Source organism: Bombina bombina, chromosome 2 (genome assembly GCF_027579735.1).
Source record: "Bombina bombina isolate aBomBom1 chromosome 2, aBomBom1.pri, whole genome shotgun sequence".
Classification (NCBI taxonomy): Eukaryota; Metazoa; Chordata; class Amphibia; order Anura; family Bombinatoridae; genus Bombina; species Bombina bombina.
This window is the reverse complement of record NC_069500.1, coordinates 914128965-914146524: the sequence shown is the minus strand read 5'-3', so window position 1 is coordinate 914146524 and position 17560 is coordinate 914128965. Positions and strand designations below refer to the sequence as shown.

The window sequence follows — 17560 nt, the reverse complement described above, 5'->3', positions numbered from 1 at the left end:
ATTTTTTAGGTGTGCATAGAGTTAAGCAAGCAGGTACTGGAAGGAAGTTATGGCACTCAGCACCTGCATACACCCACTATCACTGGTATGATGATTGTATTACCTGCAGCACTCTGGTGAAAGGTGGAGATTTTTAGTACTTGCTACAACCAAATGACTTCCGATTGTGAAAAGACAAAAAAAAAAAAAATCCCTCCTACTTTATTTGCGTCTGCATACATCAGTTGAGCCAAGCCAGTTACCTTGAAGTACTGGTTGTATAAATGACGAGGAGAACAGAGGTCACAGCACACTGAAGGCATTTGAAACTGGATTCCTCTCTAAGAGAGAAACCTGTATGAACAACACTGATCCCTATTAATCAGTGAGTGAGAGCCAGCCGTACCTCCCTCCTGCCCCGGAGCTCTCCAACACCTGACATAAGGCTCAGTGCATCAAATCAGGAGGCAGACCAGCACTACTTGACAGCATGCATCTGTGGAGCAGAAGGATGCACAGAATACTAATTCTTTTTGGTAAGTATACTCTTAGAATGAAATAGTACTGTGTTTTTTTTTCTATTCTGCTACTTATCTATTTTATATATTGGTATGTTACAAAAATATGCATAGTATATATCATTTAACATTTAGTATATATCTATCAGTTTGTTCATTCTTCTAGACAAACTCATAAAAGTAGAAGACTTTTTTCCTTCAATGTTATCCATTCTATAGGATATTTTGTTCATATATTCTGTGATATCCCCCCCCCCCCATTTGATTAGAATTATTTACCTTGCGGTCTAAAAAACATGTACACATTTTACGTATTTATGTTTATTTAGAGTTGCATTAAAAGTACAGGAAACCCCAAAAGTTGTTTCATGATTTGGTTAAAATATACAATTTCAAACAACTTTCCAATTTGCTTCATTCTTTTGCTATCCATTGCTGAAAGAACAGCATTGCATTACTGGCAGCTAGCTGAACACAACTAGTTAGCCAATCACAAGAGACAAATGTGTGCAGGCACCAATCCTAGGTCCCACTAGTGTAGGATATGTGCGTATTCATTTTCAACAAGGGATACCAAGAAAAGGAAGCACATTTGAAAATAGAAGTTAATTTAAGTGTCCTAAAATAATAATATGCTCTATTTGAATCGTGCTAGTTTAATTTTGACTTTCCTATCCCATTTAAGTAATGCATATTAGCTTTATAATTCAATCAGTATCTGGTTTAAATATGTTGTACATTAGAATTATGCATAACATGTTTCATTGACTCTTAACTGTAAAGATGTTTAGTGACATTCCAATGTGTGTCAGTGAAGAATATGAATGGGGAGAAGAGAAAAAAAAAAAATTATATCTATCTATCTATATATATATATATATATATATATATATATATATATATATATAATCAATTAAATGATATCATTGTATTAAAATTGAGTAATTGGGGTGCCCCGGCTATGTAAAATGAACATGAGTTTCAAAAAGTACATCAAATGCACCCCCCCAGCACAAAAAAAGTCTTGAAGTTCTAATAGGTTAATTAGTCAGTATTTACTGTATAACACTCTTGCTGCCTTGAATACTTTTGCTCTGTACATATAATTGGAATAAACCTGCTGGTGATTATCTTCTTTTTTTTTTTTTTTTTTTGAGTTTAAGATTCTTAAAAAAAAAAAATATATATATATATATATATATATATATATATATATTGCTTTAAGCATGGGATATTAAAGCAATTAGTTTGCTCCCATAAAATGCCATTCCTGTGATATTTAGCCTACAGTAGACTATGCCTTGTCAAACAAAGTATGTATGTAAAGGGGTCTAATATGCAATAATACGTCATACTACAGAGAACCCTTGACAGCTGTATGAAATCGTGAGACACTGACAATCTGTCATTATTTATTCTTTATGGTGTCATTCCCAAAACTAAAATGTACCACCTACCATGAATTTGTCTTTATTATTTTATTTTTAAACATGGTACATGGAGAAGAGGAATTCAATGCTGATGGGCAACAATTAGTTGTTTTCATTCTTATGTATTTATGCTACAAGTTATGCAAAAATAATCAAAATCCTACTTAATAAATACAGATCCGACTTAAACTGGTGCTGGGGGAAAACAACTGTCTACAAAAGTGTTTGGCTCAAGCAGTGAGTCTGTCATAATATTATACAGATCACCACCCTCTAATTCAGCAGAAGTAAAATCTACAGTATAATACAGAAACCTTGTTTATTGCTATGTCTATAGTTTATATTAGTTAAACATCATTTCTATCAAATACCTTCTTATACTGCACAGCTAAATAATTTGCCATTCATTATAGCATAGAATAACATAGTGATTAGTGACATTTCTGAGGTATTGGTAAATGTGTTTCTTAATTCTGGTTCTGTAGATTAACCTATAACAATCAATGTAACTACTCATACAATTTGCTTGATATTCTTTGTTGAAGAGATACCTAGGAAATAGTGCTGCGATCTAGTGCTCTTGGAAATACATACCATTCCTGCAAAACTGCTGCCATATAGTTGTCCAGATACAGGCACACTCCTGAGCTTATGCCTCTGCTTTTCAACAAAAGATGCCAAAAGAACAAAGTAAAATAGAAGTAAATTAGAAACTTGTTTAAAATGGCATGCTCTGACTCATGAAAGAAAAATGTTGGGTTTCATGTCCCTTTAAGTGTTTTAATTTGTTTGACCCACCTGGTTTTGTCTTCAGATTAATAGATAATCTATGTACTCCTAGTAGATTAAATTATCTCACATTCTACAAAGACCTAAAATATTTTAGTTCAAATTTAAGCAAATACCAAACTGAGAAATAAGCAATTAGCAAACCCCTTTTTTTTTCATCAGAAGTTATTGTCACATTTGGCTGCATTATATCTCATTGCTCTTTATCGTGGTGTATAATTATATGTTACATTTTTTTTTTTATTGGTAACCAAACCCTTATTACACATGAACCAGGCTAGTTTCTGTTTTCCTTGTTGGTTTTTGTTCTTTGCATTCCAATAGAAATCCTATATTGAATGAAAACCTCTGACCACATTACCCCATTTTTAAATCTTTGTGGCTTTGGTATAATTAATCTGTGAAAGGAAATGGTGCACATGACAAAGTGAATTTGTGCTTTAGATAAGCAGTTGTAGGCAGCTCTGAGCAAAGTACACAAAAAAAAAAACCTGCACAGAACTGATTACCTAACCATATTCCTTTAGCCCAGGTCAAACAATGGAAAATTGCCCAAGGACAAGACAAATGTCTCTTCAGTCCATCATTAACTTTACTGAAGCGCTCTGTGTTTATGGAAGGCCATGAAAGTCCGAAGAATGTGGTTATATGACTAAGCAATAAATACTCAAGACTTTCAACTTTTCTTTATTAATAGCAGTAAAGTTCTGTGCTTGTCATCAGGACTAGAGTAATGTTTTTTTCTTTCATGATTCTGATAGAGCATTCAATTTTAAGCAACTTTCTAATTTATTCCTATTACATTTTCTTCGTTCTCTTGCTATCTTTCTTTAAAAAGCAGGAATGAAAAACTTAAGAGCCGGCCCATGTTTGGTTTAGAACCTGGGTTATGCTTGCTTATTGGTTAGCCAAATGTAGCCACCAATAAGCAAGCACTATCCAGGGTGCTGAACCTACAATGGGCAAAATCCTAAGCTTTAAATTCCTGCTTTTTAAATAGATAGCAAGATAATGAAGAAAAATTGATACATAGGAGTAAATTAGAAAGTTGCTTAAATTGCATGCTCTTTCTGAATAATTAAAGAAAAAATGTGTGTTTAATATCCCTTTTTAAAAGGGACATTATCATTGATAATATGGTTGGACTGTGCTACCATGTACCAATGATCTGTATACCTGTGCTTGTGTATGCTAGCCATATATAGATTAAGCTTCTGCCTTTGTCCACTGAGTTCACAGCTAGCATATGTGCATACTACTTTTTACTCCTCAATTACATAGTGAGTATCTTTAAAAAGCCCACCTTTCCTTAAGAACTGCTGATTGGTGCCTGCATATACAGTATATGGCCCCTATTTATCAAGGTATGGCCGACCTGATCTGACAGTGCGTATCGGGTCCGCCAGACCTCGCTGAATACGGCGAGCAATACGCTCGCCGTATTCAGCATTGCACCAGCAGCTCACAAGAGCTGCTGGTGCAACGCCGCCACCAGCAAGGGGGTGTCAATCAACCCGATCGTACTCGATCGGGTTGATTTCCGGCGATGTCTGTCCGCCTGCTCAGAGCAGGCGGACAGGTTATGGAGCAGCGATCTTTGTGACCGCTGCTTCATAACTGCTGGCTCGCCAGAAACACGGGGCATCATGTTCCATACGGAGCTTGATAAAAATGCCCCTATGTCATGTTATTGGCTCACACAATGTGCTAACCAGCTCCCAGTAGTGCATTGCTGCTTTTCCTAACAACGAATACCAAAATAATGAAGACATTTAGATAATAGAAGTAAATTGGAAAGTTGTTGTATGCTCTAAACTGAATCATGAGAGAAAACAAATGGGCTTCATGTCCCTTTAATGACTCTAGCTTACTATGCATTTAACCCCAGTAAATGCCAAAAGTATTGCAGCTCCCAAGCAGAAAAAAAAAAGTATACCTATGTGTTAAATCCCTTTTCTGTGTGTGTTAAACTCCTAGGTCTATAAAAAAATGCATGTAAATTGCCAATAGGGGCCTATTGCTTCTGAAAATCTTTCCAATTTTTAATTAGCATGACAATCATTTTTAGATCTACAAGCTGTGTGTAAAATATATATACTGCATATCTCACTGCTAACATTTCAATGCCCCTTTTATCTGCACAGTAAAGGGAAAGCAAAAAAAAAAAAAAAGCAGAGCACATGTAGTTGTATAGAAATAAAACAAATCCTAATTGTTGGCCATGATTTTAGTGCTTGCTTGACAACTCTAATTATCACAAGTTATTGTATTTACATTTCACGTAACCACAAAAATGTTTGCTGTATAGTCAACAGTGACATTCCATTGAAGAAAATGTATTGCGTGTTTTTAGTTGGCATAATGTTTTCTCTACTGCTGGGAAAGGTGATGCAATGCGTTTTAAGGAAATTAATATTCATTCTAAAAAATACTTTAAAATGCTTATCCTAAAGGTTTAATACTATTCCTTTTTTTTCCTTTGTGGTGTGTGTGTGTATTTTTTATTTATTTTTTTATTTTACATTTCCATGTGACTGACAAATTGCTGTGTACTGTACTTAAAATTGTGAGTATTTTGTTCCCACTTAGATTGACTAAAGTGACACACAACCCACTTTTTTTTTTTTTCCCTCTTTCATGATTCAGATAGCGCATGCAACTTTTTTTTTTTCATCCTCTTACTATCTTTAATTGAAAAAGCAGGAATGTAAGCATAGGAGCCAACACATTTTTTTTATTCAGCACCTGGGTAGCAGTTCATGGCTACATTTAGCCATCAATCAGCATGTGCTGAACCAAAAATGGGCCAGCATTTATGCTTACATTTCTGCTTTTTTTAAATAAAGATACCAAGAGAACGAAGAACATTTTTAATAATAGGAGTAAATTTAGAAAGTTTCTTAAAATTGCCTGCTCTATCTGATTCATGAAAGTGAAAAATTGGGTTTGTGTCAGTTTTAAGTTGCTAGTTATATGAACAAGAAGACCTCTACCTTGTGTGTCCCTGTAAAAACCATGCCTGGGGTCAAAGGGGGTGTGTTTCTCTCACAAGTCTCAAAGTGCTGACAAATCACCAGTGTTAGTGGCAGATTGATGGGCTTGGTGTATAATTTGGGCTCACCCATGTAAATGGAATTTGTGATGCTTGCTTTACTTCTATTGTTTGTTTAGCTTTATTTTACAGAGCATATGTAGCTTAAAGAGCATTTGAAGTCATATACAACCTTTTTATTGTATACAGGTAGCCCTCAATTTACGCCGGGGTTAGGTTCCAGAAGGAATGGTTGTAAATCGAAACCGTTGTAAATTGAAACCCAGTTTATAATGTAAGTCAATGGGAAGTAAGGAAGATAGGTTCCAGGCCCCTCTCAAAATTGTCATAAGTAACACTTAATACAATATTTTTAAATCTTTGAAATGAAGACTTTACATGCTAGACAGCATTATAAACCTAATAAAATAATCACAACACAAAATATATAATTAAACTAAGTTAAATGAACAAAAACATTTGCTAAACAGCATTATAAACCTAATAAAATAATCAGACTTAACTTGCATTTTTCTGCAAACAGTTCTTTCTGTGCATTCCAATCTGGACTGAGTTATAGACAGGAAGATCTTGTTCCTTTGAAATCTGCTCGATAGCTCAGGTCTGGTTAAACTGATTAATTTCAGCTTGCTTGGTTTTGCTGCAACACAAGCGGACAGCTCCACCTACTGGCTATTTTAATAAATACACTGCTTCTCAATGCTTTTTAATAGCAGTCACATGGTTGGAAAAAAAGGTTGTTATTCTGAAACAGTGTAAATTGAACCGTTGTAAAACGAGGGCCACCTGTATTTGAATCTTGATAATGCAACATCCAGTAAGAGAAGTTTGTTATGGTCTAGTGCACTGGTTTTCAAACCTGTCCTCAGGCCTCTAACATTCCAGGTTTTCAGGATTACCTTGGATGAGAACAGGTAAAATAACCAGGTTTACTAATCAGCTCATTATTACACCTGTGCTCTAGTTCAGATTTCTCAAAATGTGGCCTGTTAGAGGCCTGAGGACAGGTTTGAGTGGGGTGTATCTAGGGTTGCCAGTGCCACCTCAGCCATATTTTCCTGGACACTTATGAGTTATACATGCTGCAGGGTGTGCAGGTAGGAACATGAATTCCAATACTAAGCAGCACGCAAATAGTGACACTGAACAGCACTATTCATGTGGCTCCCTGCACGCTCTGCAGCATGTATAACTCATAAGTGTCCAAAAAAACATGGCAGAGGTGGCAACCCTAGATGTATCCCAGGTTAAAGGGTTATGACACACAAAATTGGATATATATCTATCTTCATTGTTTACTTTGTTCCATTCTGAAATGGGGAACTTTTCAATTCCTGTTAGAAATGGATGTGCAGAGCACTGTTATATTCCACACAGCCATCAGCTGCATTTTCTATTGATCTATTTCAAACTGTCCCTAACTGGCCACAGCAGAGAAGGTAACCTAAGTTACAACATGGCAGCTCCCATTATTTTAGGCACTAACACTTTAAATATTGAAAAAATAAGTATAAACTAATGAAACTTTAAAAAAAAATACATCTAAATGTTTCTCAGGCTATTTTTTTCCCTTTACATGCATCATTCTATCTTGCATTTATTTAGTGTTTAATGTCCCCTTTTAAGAGAGCAAGAAATTGACTTTGTTCTTTTGGAATCTGTTTGCTGAAGAGCATTCTTAGATAGGCTTAGTGATGTGTTGTATCAATTCTTATAACAATTTTATACTCTTGAGCAGTATATGGTGGTGTTTGCATCAATATATTACATTGTTGCAAAATGTAGTCATACACTGCTCCACATATATGCACAATGTTGAGCTTACCTATGTATGCTTTTCAAAAAGGATACCATGGGAGGGTGGCTCTATTCCAGAGGAAGAGTATATTCATGTGAATTGGATCATTTCCATATTATTTTCAGACTATTGCAACGTATATCTGACATCAGCAACTCCCAGGGCTGATCTCCTATTATAGAGAGTGCCAGTACAGGTTTTGGAGTTATTCATTTTAAATAACGTATAGATACCAAAGTGTATTAAAACTGTCCAGTAGGTTTACAAGGCTCATGCACACTGCTCTCTAACTTTTTTTTTTTTTTTTCTTTAACTTTTTATTGTCAGTGGGTATGTTTGTAAATCAATTCTGTGATTCTTTCCAAATTACTAGCATAAGGTTGTCAACATTTTAAATAATACGTTACCTAATGCCAAAGAGGAAACTTCTATGCTAAATTAATTAAAGGTAAACTCATCTGAACACATTTTAAAATTCTGAATACCAATTAAGTAAAATTATTGCACAATAAGAATGAAAAGGATCACAGGCTGAACCCATTCTAAGTTTTGATCATATTTTCTGCAAATTGGAGCTAATGGTTTTTACCTTGGGGACAATGTTTATTTGCAAATCTCTGTTGACCAAAGCATATGAAGCAAGGGAAATCTTTACTTTACTTTAATACATACACAAATAAGTGCTTGATAAAAGTCTTGCATTAGTTACTATGGAGAGCAATGTTATTGGTTACAGAGTGCTGAGCCAATGTTTCCTTAGGACACAGAGTGCTGCATTATACAGAACTTTTTTTGACTGGCTCTCACCTTTTTGTTCAAGTTGCATTCAATTCACAAGAAACTATTTGCAATAATAATTTAAAATTCTTTAATTGAGAAATCCCTTCTACACTTTTTTTTTTTTTTTTTTTTTTTTTTTTTTCTTCTTTCAAGGGACACTCAAGTAAAATTAAACAGTCATGATTCAGATAGAGCATGCAATTTTAAACAACTTTCCAATTTACTTAAATTAACAAAATGTGCAGTCGAGTGTGTGTGTTTTTTTTTTTTGTTTTGTTTTTTATTTGCACTTTTTTGAGTCGCCAGCTACTACTGAGCATAAGCAAGAATTCACAGAATATGCATTTGTGATTGGCTGATGGCTGTCACATGATACAGGAGAAATGAATATAGACATAAGTTCAAAATTTGTCAAATTCTACTACTCATCTGAAAATTAGCACAATTGCAATGTCTTATCATGCATTTGTTGGTTTATGCAAATCAAAAGTATTTACTGGTCCTTTAAGAGAGATAAGATAATGATACATCAGGGTTTTAAAGTAGTTTCATAAATTCTTAATAGGGCAACAGCTTTTAAAAAAAAAAAAAATAATAAAAAAAAAAATATATATATATATTCTATATCTCCTAAGTATATAAATCAAATTTCTAAACAATTTAAGGAATAAAATTTCAACATTAGCCTTCGAGCAATTAAGATTTTATTGTGCAAGCAAAACATTTTATAGTACTACATTTCAGCTTTTAATGGATACGTTCCACCACCATTTTTCTTTTACATAGAGGTGTTTATATCCTCAATCTGTGATGCCTTCAGTTAAAGGGAGATCGTACTGTGTTCCCAATTAACCTTTAACATATGGTGGTGTGGTAAATTTACAGATGGTTTTACCTTTTTTTTTATTTTGTCGTGTAAAATGACTTGTAGTTAAATTCGGTGGTTTCAACAGACAAAAAAACAATGTTAAAACTTCATTAGTAGCTATTGAAAAACTATATAAGCTAGAAGCAGCAATAGAAAGCAACCTCTGGTGGGGGTAGGGTTGCCACCTTGGCCATGTGTTTGTTTTGTTTTTCCTGGACACTTATGAGTTACGCATGCTGCAGGGTAAGCAGGTAGGAACATGTATTGTGCCTCTGAACATCATATGAATCTTCCCTGCAGCAAATTTAACTCATAAGTGTCCAGGAAATCATGGCCAAGGTGGGGTGGGGGTGAGAGAGAGAGAAATCAGCTTATTTGAAATTTCATTCCTGCAACTGAATTGAATACAATTAACTTTTTTTCGGTTGCTTAAATTGTCCTTTTGAATTGTGTTTATCAAAATAGTCCTTATGTGTGTTGTTTTTTTATTTTTAATACTGCAACTGCCTTTTAATAGGAACAGCCTAAATGAAGTAGATGTGTGCACCCTATTGAATCTATAACTGTGCTTCATCTCGGTACAAATCTGTTGTATACTGAGTTCTTAGTAAATTGGCTTTGACAATGGGTGGAATGAAAATTATGACTTCAGTGGCACACCCATAATCAATGTTTAATCTAGTGGAGCAAATATTTCACTTCTGGTATATTTCATTTCCCATTGTGAAGTAAAAACACAACATCCAGTAACTTGAAATTTATATAAAAAAAAAAAAAAAAAAGGTATTTGAGGTGGGGGGGGGTTTTATTTTAAAGTGCCAATATATGGACCTTAATTACTAATTAGAATATTTCCCTATTCTGTATTGCTTTCGTAACGTTTACTGACTTTACTTAACATATAACCAATACATTGTCAAATGGTTAACATTTTTTGTCATTTCATTAAAAAAAAAGTTTTTTTTTTTTTTGTTTTTTTAAATATATATTTATTTTTCCTTTTCACAGCGTTCCATGTGTTTCAGCTAGCTTGTGGAACAACTGTAACTCCTTTATGTAAACCTGGAGAATCTGCAGACAGCTGTACAACAGCTATGGGTAAGATATATTGTAGTCTTATCATGTGTTTTTTTGTTTTGTTTTTTTTTTAATCAAAATTTCACAAAGATCCTATAGCGTGTTTGTGCGTATAAGTCTGAAAATGTTATATATCATATATGTTAAGACACAAACGTGGTTGTCCAGGTGCTATTAAATAACTTAAAGTCAGACATGTTGAGCCGCCTGCAAGATTTTGCTTTATGAGGTAGAATCATTCTTGCTTATCAGACTCATTACAATACAGGGTCAGCAGTTAGTGTTTATTGGGACAGTCTACACCAGAATTGTTGTTGTTTTAAAAAGATAGATAACGCCTTTACTACCCATTCCCCATCTTTGCACAACCAACATTGTTATATTAATATACTTTGTAACCTTTAAACCTCTAAATGTCTGCCTGTTTCTATGCCACTAAATACAGCCTCTTATCCCAACAGGGGAGTGCTAGTTCATGTGGGTCATATAGATAACATTGTGCTAACGCCCGTGGTTTGTGGCAGACACTGCACTAATTGGATAAAATGCAAGTCAATAGATAATAAATAAATAAATAAAAAATCATGTGATCAGGGGGCTGTCAGAAAAGGCTTAGATAGCACAGAGGTAAAAAGTATATTAAAATAACTGTTGGTTGTGCAAAACTGGGGAATGGGTAATAAAGGGATTATCTATCTTTTTAAACAATAACATTTTTGGAGTAGACTGTCCCTTTTAAGCAAAGAGGGATTTATATTTTAAAAGGGACATGAAAGTCCAAATTAATAAATTGCCATGGCTCAGAGCATGCAGTCTTAAGAGACATTTCAATATACTTCTATTATCAAATTGACTTAATTCTTTTTGGTATAATTGAAAAGCAAACCTATATAGTCTCAGGCGCAGCAGTGCAACACTGGGAGCAACCTTTTTATTGGTGGCTACACGCATGGGCCTCTCGTCATTGGCTAACAACATTTGTTTCTTGAGGGCCCACTAGTGGGTTGTTGCTCTGAAGTTGACATTGTTAATCCCTTTTGCAGGTGTTAAAGTTTTATTGAAGCAATAGTGCAATATTCAAATGCTCTAACATATTAAGCATTTTCCTTTAAACTTTATGTCCATTTTAACCTGAGACTTTGTGTGTGTGTGTATAGCCAAGATGTGCACTCTGACTCAGTCCATCAACTGTGAGGGTGCTAGTGAAAATCAGTATGAGAATAGAAACCAAACTTGCACTCTCTGATCTTTTAAAACAGTTTACTGTGAACAGTTGTGACGTTTTCAGGGACAAAGTACAGTTATATTTGTATTGGCTCTAATACATATTACATTTTATTAATAATATTATTTTTTGTTATTAGTGAAAACCGATGAAAGCTCAAGAGCAGCACCAGTAAAAATAGCACGATGCAAAGCAGAGATGGAGAACTTCTGCTGGAATGGACAGTGCATGTACCTTGTGGAATTGGATGAACACTACTGCCGGTAAGGAATTGCTTGTGCGATGAAGAGATATTATAGCTGTCTCTCTGAGACAGTCGTATTTGCAATGTTTCCCTTTGGCCCAGACACTCCCACCCCGCCCTACACAGCTTCACCCACAAAACTGAGGGGACCCCCATTAATCTCCTGATACCCAGCCATAAATGTAGGGAGATATTCATACCTGTTCGGTCATGATCACATTACAACATTTGGCATACGTTATTCACACCTGTAGATCTCACTGACAAATACAAGAAAAACGAACAATTACTCACTAAAGTCTGGCCCACCCAGTTATGTTGGACCATTTGAGCATATGGATAACTTGTGTGTTCGACTCCTAAGATATTTGAGGATGTGTGTTAGTGTGAAATGAATACTGTATTAGGTTAGGATATCTCAATAAATTCCATTAACTGTAAATGTTTTGTTTTGCCCAATAGGTGTGATACTGGTTTTACTGGCATTCGCTGTGTACACTCAGAACTTGTTACTCAACCCACAAGCCCCGAGTACTTGGCTCTCACAATATTTTTAACACTTCTGTCACTTCTTGCTATTGCTGTGGCATCGTTTTTTGCGTATCAATGGTGAGTTCTATTTCTTTTTATTTTGAATATCCAGAGTTAATTTACAGTAGGGTTTATGTAAAATGTTTGCATATGTCAACAAGCTTTATTTTAAAATGCAGTTAATAATGACAAAACATTTAGCTATTTTGGAGCTTGCCATGGTGCCTAAAAATGCACCCAACACATGGTAAAATATAAATATACTGGCCCTGTAATCTAAGCCCCATATATTTCCCCTTTGATGTGCAGTGGCACAGCTACATATCACTTTTGCCTGGTTGCCACATCTCTAGTCACATTTTTACGGAGCTTAGTGCTCTCTTCCTCAGAAAATGATCTATTTAGCAATACAATAAATGTTCTTCGTATTTATAATATTTGTTTTATTTGTATTTTCAGGCACAAGAATAAGAAACTTAGAGAGTCCAGTAAGAAATACCAAGAAGTCCTCACACAGAATCTATAAACATTATTCTTTTTGTATTTTAGTATTTATGCTTTAAAATGTGTATATATATATATATATATATATCTGTATTCAGAATTTTGAAAGAAATTAAATGGAGGTCAAAACGTAACAATTTTTTTTTTTTTTTTTAATTTTGTATTGAGTAATATTTGACATTACATGTCTGACATGTAAAGGAATTGTATGTAAATATTTTACAAAAAACACTTTCTATGTAACTATTTATGCACTGTTTGTGTGTAGCTTATAAATATTTAATTTTTTTTTTATGTTTCCTTTGTTTAACGTTGACAAAAGTCAGATATAGGCCACTTTTTTTTTTTTTTTTTTTAATCAAAATGTATTCTATAAAAGCTCTGAAGAATATGCAATTTCTCTTTTTTTTTAGCTATACTTCTTTTTAGTAATTTTAATCTTCTATAAGAAGAACATTTTATTTTACTACAAATTTTTGCCTAATATAAAATGTTTGACTTGGTTACCCTTTTTTTTATTTTTTTTATTTGCAAAGCCAAAATTGTTATTGTTTAAAAAAATAAATAAACAACGCCTTTACTACCCATTCCACAGATTTGTACAACCAACATTGTTATATTAATATACTTTATAACCTTTAAATGCCTGCCTGTTTCTAAGCCACTACAGACAGTCTCTTATCACATGTTTTTTTCTATTAGCTTTTCACAACAGAAGAGTGCTGGTTCATGTGGGCCAAATAGATAACCTTGTGCTCATGCCCATGAAGTTGTGCACTACTAAGTCAATAGATAATAAAGTCATATGATCAGGGGGCTGTCAGAAGAGGCTTAGATAAAAGGTAATCACAAAGGTAGAAAGTATATTAATGTTGGCTGTGGAATCATTAATAAAGGTATTCTCTATCTTTTTAAACAATAAACATGTTCTAGTTGACTCTCCCTATAAATATGGTATTCTCTATTATTTTGATAGGCAAAATCGAGACTAAGTTCCCATGGAAACAAGGCCCTCAATTCCTCCTGTATTTGTTTGAGGAATTCCTACAAATATTGTATCATCATTTTTACTCCTCATTTATACCCATGAACAGCGCTATGGAATATAAGTACAATCTTATACATTTTAGTTTTTAACCTACATGATGATTAAATAGAAATCTAAACTTCATGAGAAGAGTAATCATATTTCTTCTTTACTAAAATTCCCCCCCCTCCCGTGAATATTCTAATAAAACAGATCTCTCCCAGAATCCTATATTTATTCCCCCTCCCACCGTTTTAGTATGCAGATAATGTGCCATAAAACTTGAGCTTAAAGGAACAGCCAAAATCATAATCTACTTGGATGCATTTTTTTAACATACATGTATTATCAAAAATGTTTCTAATAAAAGCTATAGCTGTTACAAAATTGTATGCACCAGCATTTTAAACTCAACACTTGCTTAAAGAGCCGAAGGTGCTTGTATCATCTGGTAATGACTCAATTTGTTAATTGCTAACGTTATACAAGTCCCACTAATGCTCTGAGCAGCTGCAGTATTTAAAATGCTGGAGACCTGAGAATATCTAGTTATGCTTCACATGTACATGCAGAGAACAATGCTAACACTTAAAACGGTGATAATATATTGTAATTCTTTTTCTATTGAAAGATGCAATTCATCTATGTGCATTTAAATAACTGAAATGTCCCTTTAAGCTATTATTAAAATAAACTGGTTTTCTACAGGGGATTCAATTAAAAGTTTAAGCAAACCAAAAAGTATCAAGGTTTTTAAAGAATGTATTAATTACTTTTCATTGAACTGTTAAATCAGGGGGTCCAGTCTTTTCAAATCAAAGCAAAAATAATCTCTCCATGTACTTCAGATGATCACGTTATCCCTTGTTTGTGGCTTTAAGTTATGGCACTGCTTGTCATAATGACATATACATATTAATCTGATGCAAATGATGTGCTGTAAATTAGCTTCATGGTTAAAGGGACACTGAACCCACTTTTTTTCTTTCGTGATTCAGATAGAGGGAAGTAAATTTTAAGCAAGTTTCTGATTTACTCCTATTATCAAATTTTCTTTGGTCTCTTGCTATCTTTATTTGAAAAAGAAGGCATCTAAACTTTTTTTTTTGACTCAGAACTATGGACAGCACTTTTTTTTTTATTGGTGGATGAATGTATCCAATCAGAAAGGACAACCCAGGTTGTTCACCAAAAATGGGCCGGCATCTAAACTTACATTCTTGCATTTCAAATAAAGATACCAAGAGAATGAAGAAAATTTGATAATAGGAGTAAATTAGAAAGTTGCTTAAAATGCCATGCTCTATCTGAATCAAGAAATAAAGAAAAATTGGGTTCAGTGTCCCTTTAAGACACAAGCATAAAAGGTAAATGTCCTCTAAGTCTTAACATAATAGTGTTAAATAACTGTTAATATTGTAATGGCAACATATTTCTTTTTACCATGAGCCAAAACCTATTTCTGTCTTAGCTGTTTGAAATGCCTTATACCAGTGATGGCGAACCTTGGCACTCCAGATGTTTCAGAACTACATTTCCCATGATGCTTAAGCACTCTGTAGTCCAGTTGATCATTATGGGAAATGTAGTTCTGAAACATCTGGAGTGCCAAGGTTCGCCATCACTGCCCTATACAGTATTATTTTCGTATATATGCTGTATCTATTTTATAAAAATTTATTATTTAATGACAAACTGCCATTTTGACTGGTGATTCTCAAAAATCCTCTCACACTTAGTAGCTTAATCTGGGAAAGTGTAGTCATTTTGTATGACTAACTTTTTTAATTTTATTGCAATACTAAACTTAAATATTTTTGTAAATATGTCTGTTCAGAGATCTAGTTTTTCTTATGTTATTAAAAATATAAATAAATATTTTTTTCTCAAACTTTCTATTGTGTTTGTTATGAAAAGACAAATCTGCAACACTATAAATAAGCAATTAAGTCCCTTTTTGGTGTCAAATTTAGTGTTTCACAAACCAGAACTGCAAGATCTATTTTGGGAAAGAACATGAAGTTGGTAAAATTGAGATTGCGTAGGATGAGTTTAATCTGAGTTAAAATTGAATGAGTTGTGTGCATAAATGGATGTCATAATGGCAGTGATTCAATTAAACCTGTTGTGGAAGATTTGGGTTAACTGAAATCTGACAGTGGCTTGAATGGTAAGCACACAAAATAAAACTATTTTTGAGACAATAGGGAGTTGTCCCACTCATCTGCAACCTAATGAATCCCATGAGAAGACTGCAGATTATTATATGTAAAAAAAAAAAAAAAAATGTTCTCATGACTTATCAGATAAACAAGTTGTCCTGTCTAAGTCAACAAACGAATGCTTACATATATATATATATATATATATATATATATATATATATATATACATACAGAGATAAGTGCACTCACAGGAACGATCAACTGGCTCAATACAATTGTTAGCCTGTTCTATGGCGATTTACCACCTGGGTGCAGCTTTTTAGCCCAGTAATGCTTTTCACAGAGAAGAACTTTCCTGTAGTATATCAGTCTGATCCCGCCTATTACGGTCAGTCCAGCGCCGAAATACCAGGCAATTCCTCTATGAACAAGGAACACAGCAACCCCAGACAATCGTTTCGGCCTTCATTGGGCCTCATCAGTGAGGTGTATCCATATTCCTCTAAGCACACTGAGCAAGGAGTCCACACCTGGTTGCCCCTTTTTTTCCCATAGGGAGACTAAATACATACAGAGAGAAGTGCATATATATATATATATATATATATATATATATATACATACATACAAAACACGGAAGGGAACTGCACTCTCATACCGGACCAGGTACACATCCCATGACTCTGCAACATGCTCAGCCCTGGGTGCCACTGGCACTCACAGGAAGCTGTGCTGTCCCCAGAGCCACAAGCAGTTAACCCCAGACAGGTCTGGGTGCAAGAACCATAGGGAAAATTACAAAACAAATTAATACAACACACAGAGAAAACCCAGCACTCACAAGCTCTCAGCTAAGATTTAAAAGCAAAAATGGAAAGGTTAGTCACCGCATCTGGCCAAATGGGACAAGCTCAGGTACCACGTCAAAGTCCTTTCCAATACCTGAGACCCTAAAACAGCCACACAATGCAAGCTTTCAAATCCAAACAAACTGAAAACAAGGGAAGGCTGCACAGGAATATGTAATCACCCTAGACATATACAAAACACGGAAGGGAACTGCACTCTCATACCGGACCGGGTACACATCCCATAACCCTGCAACATGCTCAGCCCTGGGTACCACTGGCACTCACAGGAAGCTGTGCTGTCCCCAGAGCCACAATCAGTTAACCCCAGACAGGTCTGGGTGCAAGAACCATAGGGAAAATTACAAAACAAATTAATACAACACACAGAGAAAACCCAGCACTCACTTACAAGCTCTCAGCTAAGATTTAAAAGTCCTTCCGTGTTTTGTATATGTCTAGGGTGATTACATATTCCTGTGCACCCTTCCCTTGTTTTCAGTTTGTTTGGATTTGAAAGCTTGCATTGTGTGGCGGTTTTAGGGTCTCGGGTATTGGAAAGGACCTTGACGTGGTACCTGAGCTTGTCCCATTTGGCCAGATGCGGTGACTAACCTTTCCATTTTTGCTTTTAAATCTTAGCTGAGAGCTTGTAAGTGAGTGCTGGGTTTTCTCTGTGTTATATATATATATATATATATATATATATATATATATATATATAT

The 17560-nt window shown here is 34.6% G+C and overlaps 1 protein-coding gene across 1 annotated transcript; it reads left to right on the top strand.

The window, feature by feature from the left end:
- The first annotated feature begins 219 nt into the window (after positions 1-219).
- Positions 220-15713, top strand: LOC128649834 (proepiregulin-like). The gene is made up of 5 exons (XM_053703314.1): positions 220-515; positions 10223-10312; positions 11656-11779; positions 12223-12369; positions 12751-15713. The coding sequence occupies exons 1-5, from the start codon at positions 470-472 to the stop codon at positions 12815-12817; spliced, it is 474 nt and encodes a 157-aa protein (XP_053559289.1). The 5' UTR covers positions 220-469; the 3' UTR covers positions 12818-15713.
- Positions 15714-17560: the final 1847 nt, after the last annotated feature.

Bases quoted from the DNA above. Each gene is read 5' to 3' on its own strand.
- LOC128649834 (XM_053703314.1), top strand. From the start codon at position 470: ATGCATCTGTGGAGCAGAAGGATGCACAGAATACTAATTCTTTTTG. The intron at 10,313-11,655 runs GTAAGATATATT...TTTTGTTATTAG, and splicing joins CAGCTGTACAACAGCTATGG to TGAAAACCGATGAAAGCTCA. The intron at 12,370-12,750 runs GTGAGTTCTATT...TTGTATTTTCAG, and splicing joins TCGTTTTTTGCGTATCAATG to GCACAAGAATAAGAAACTTA.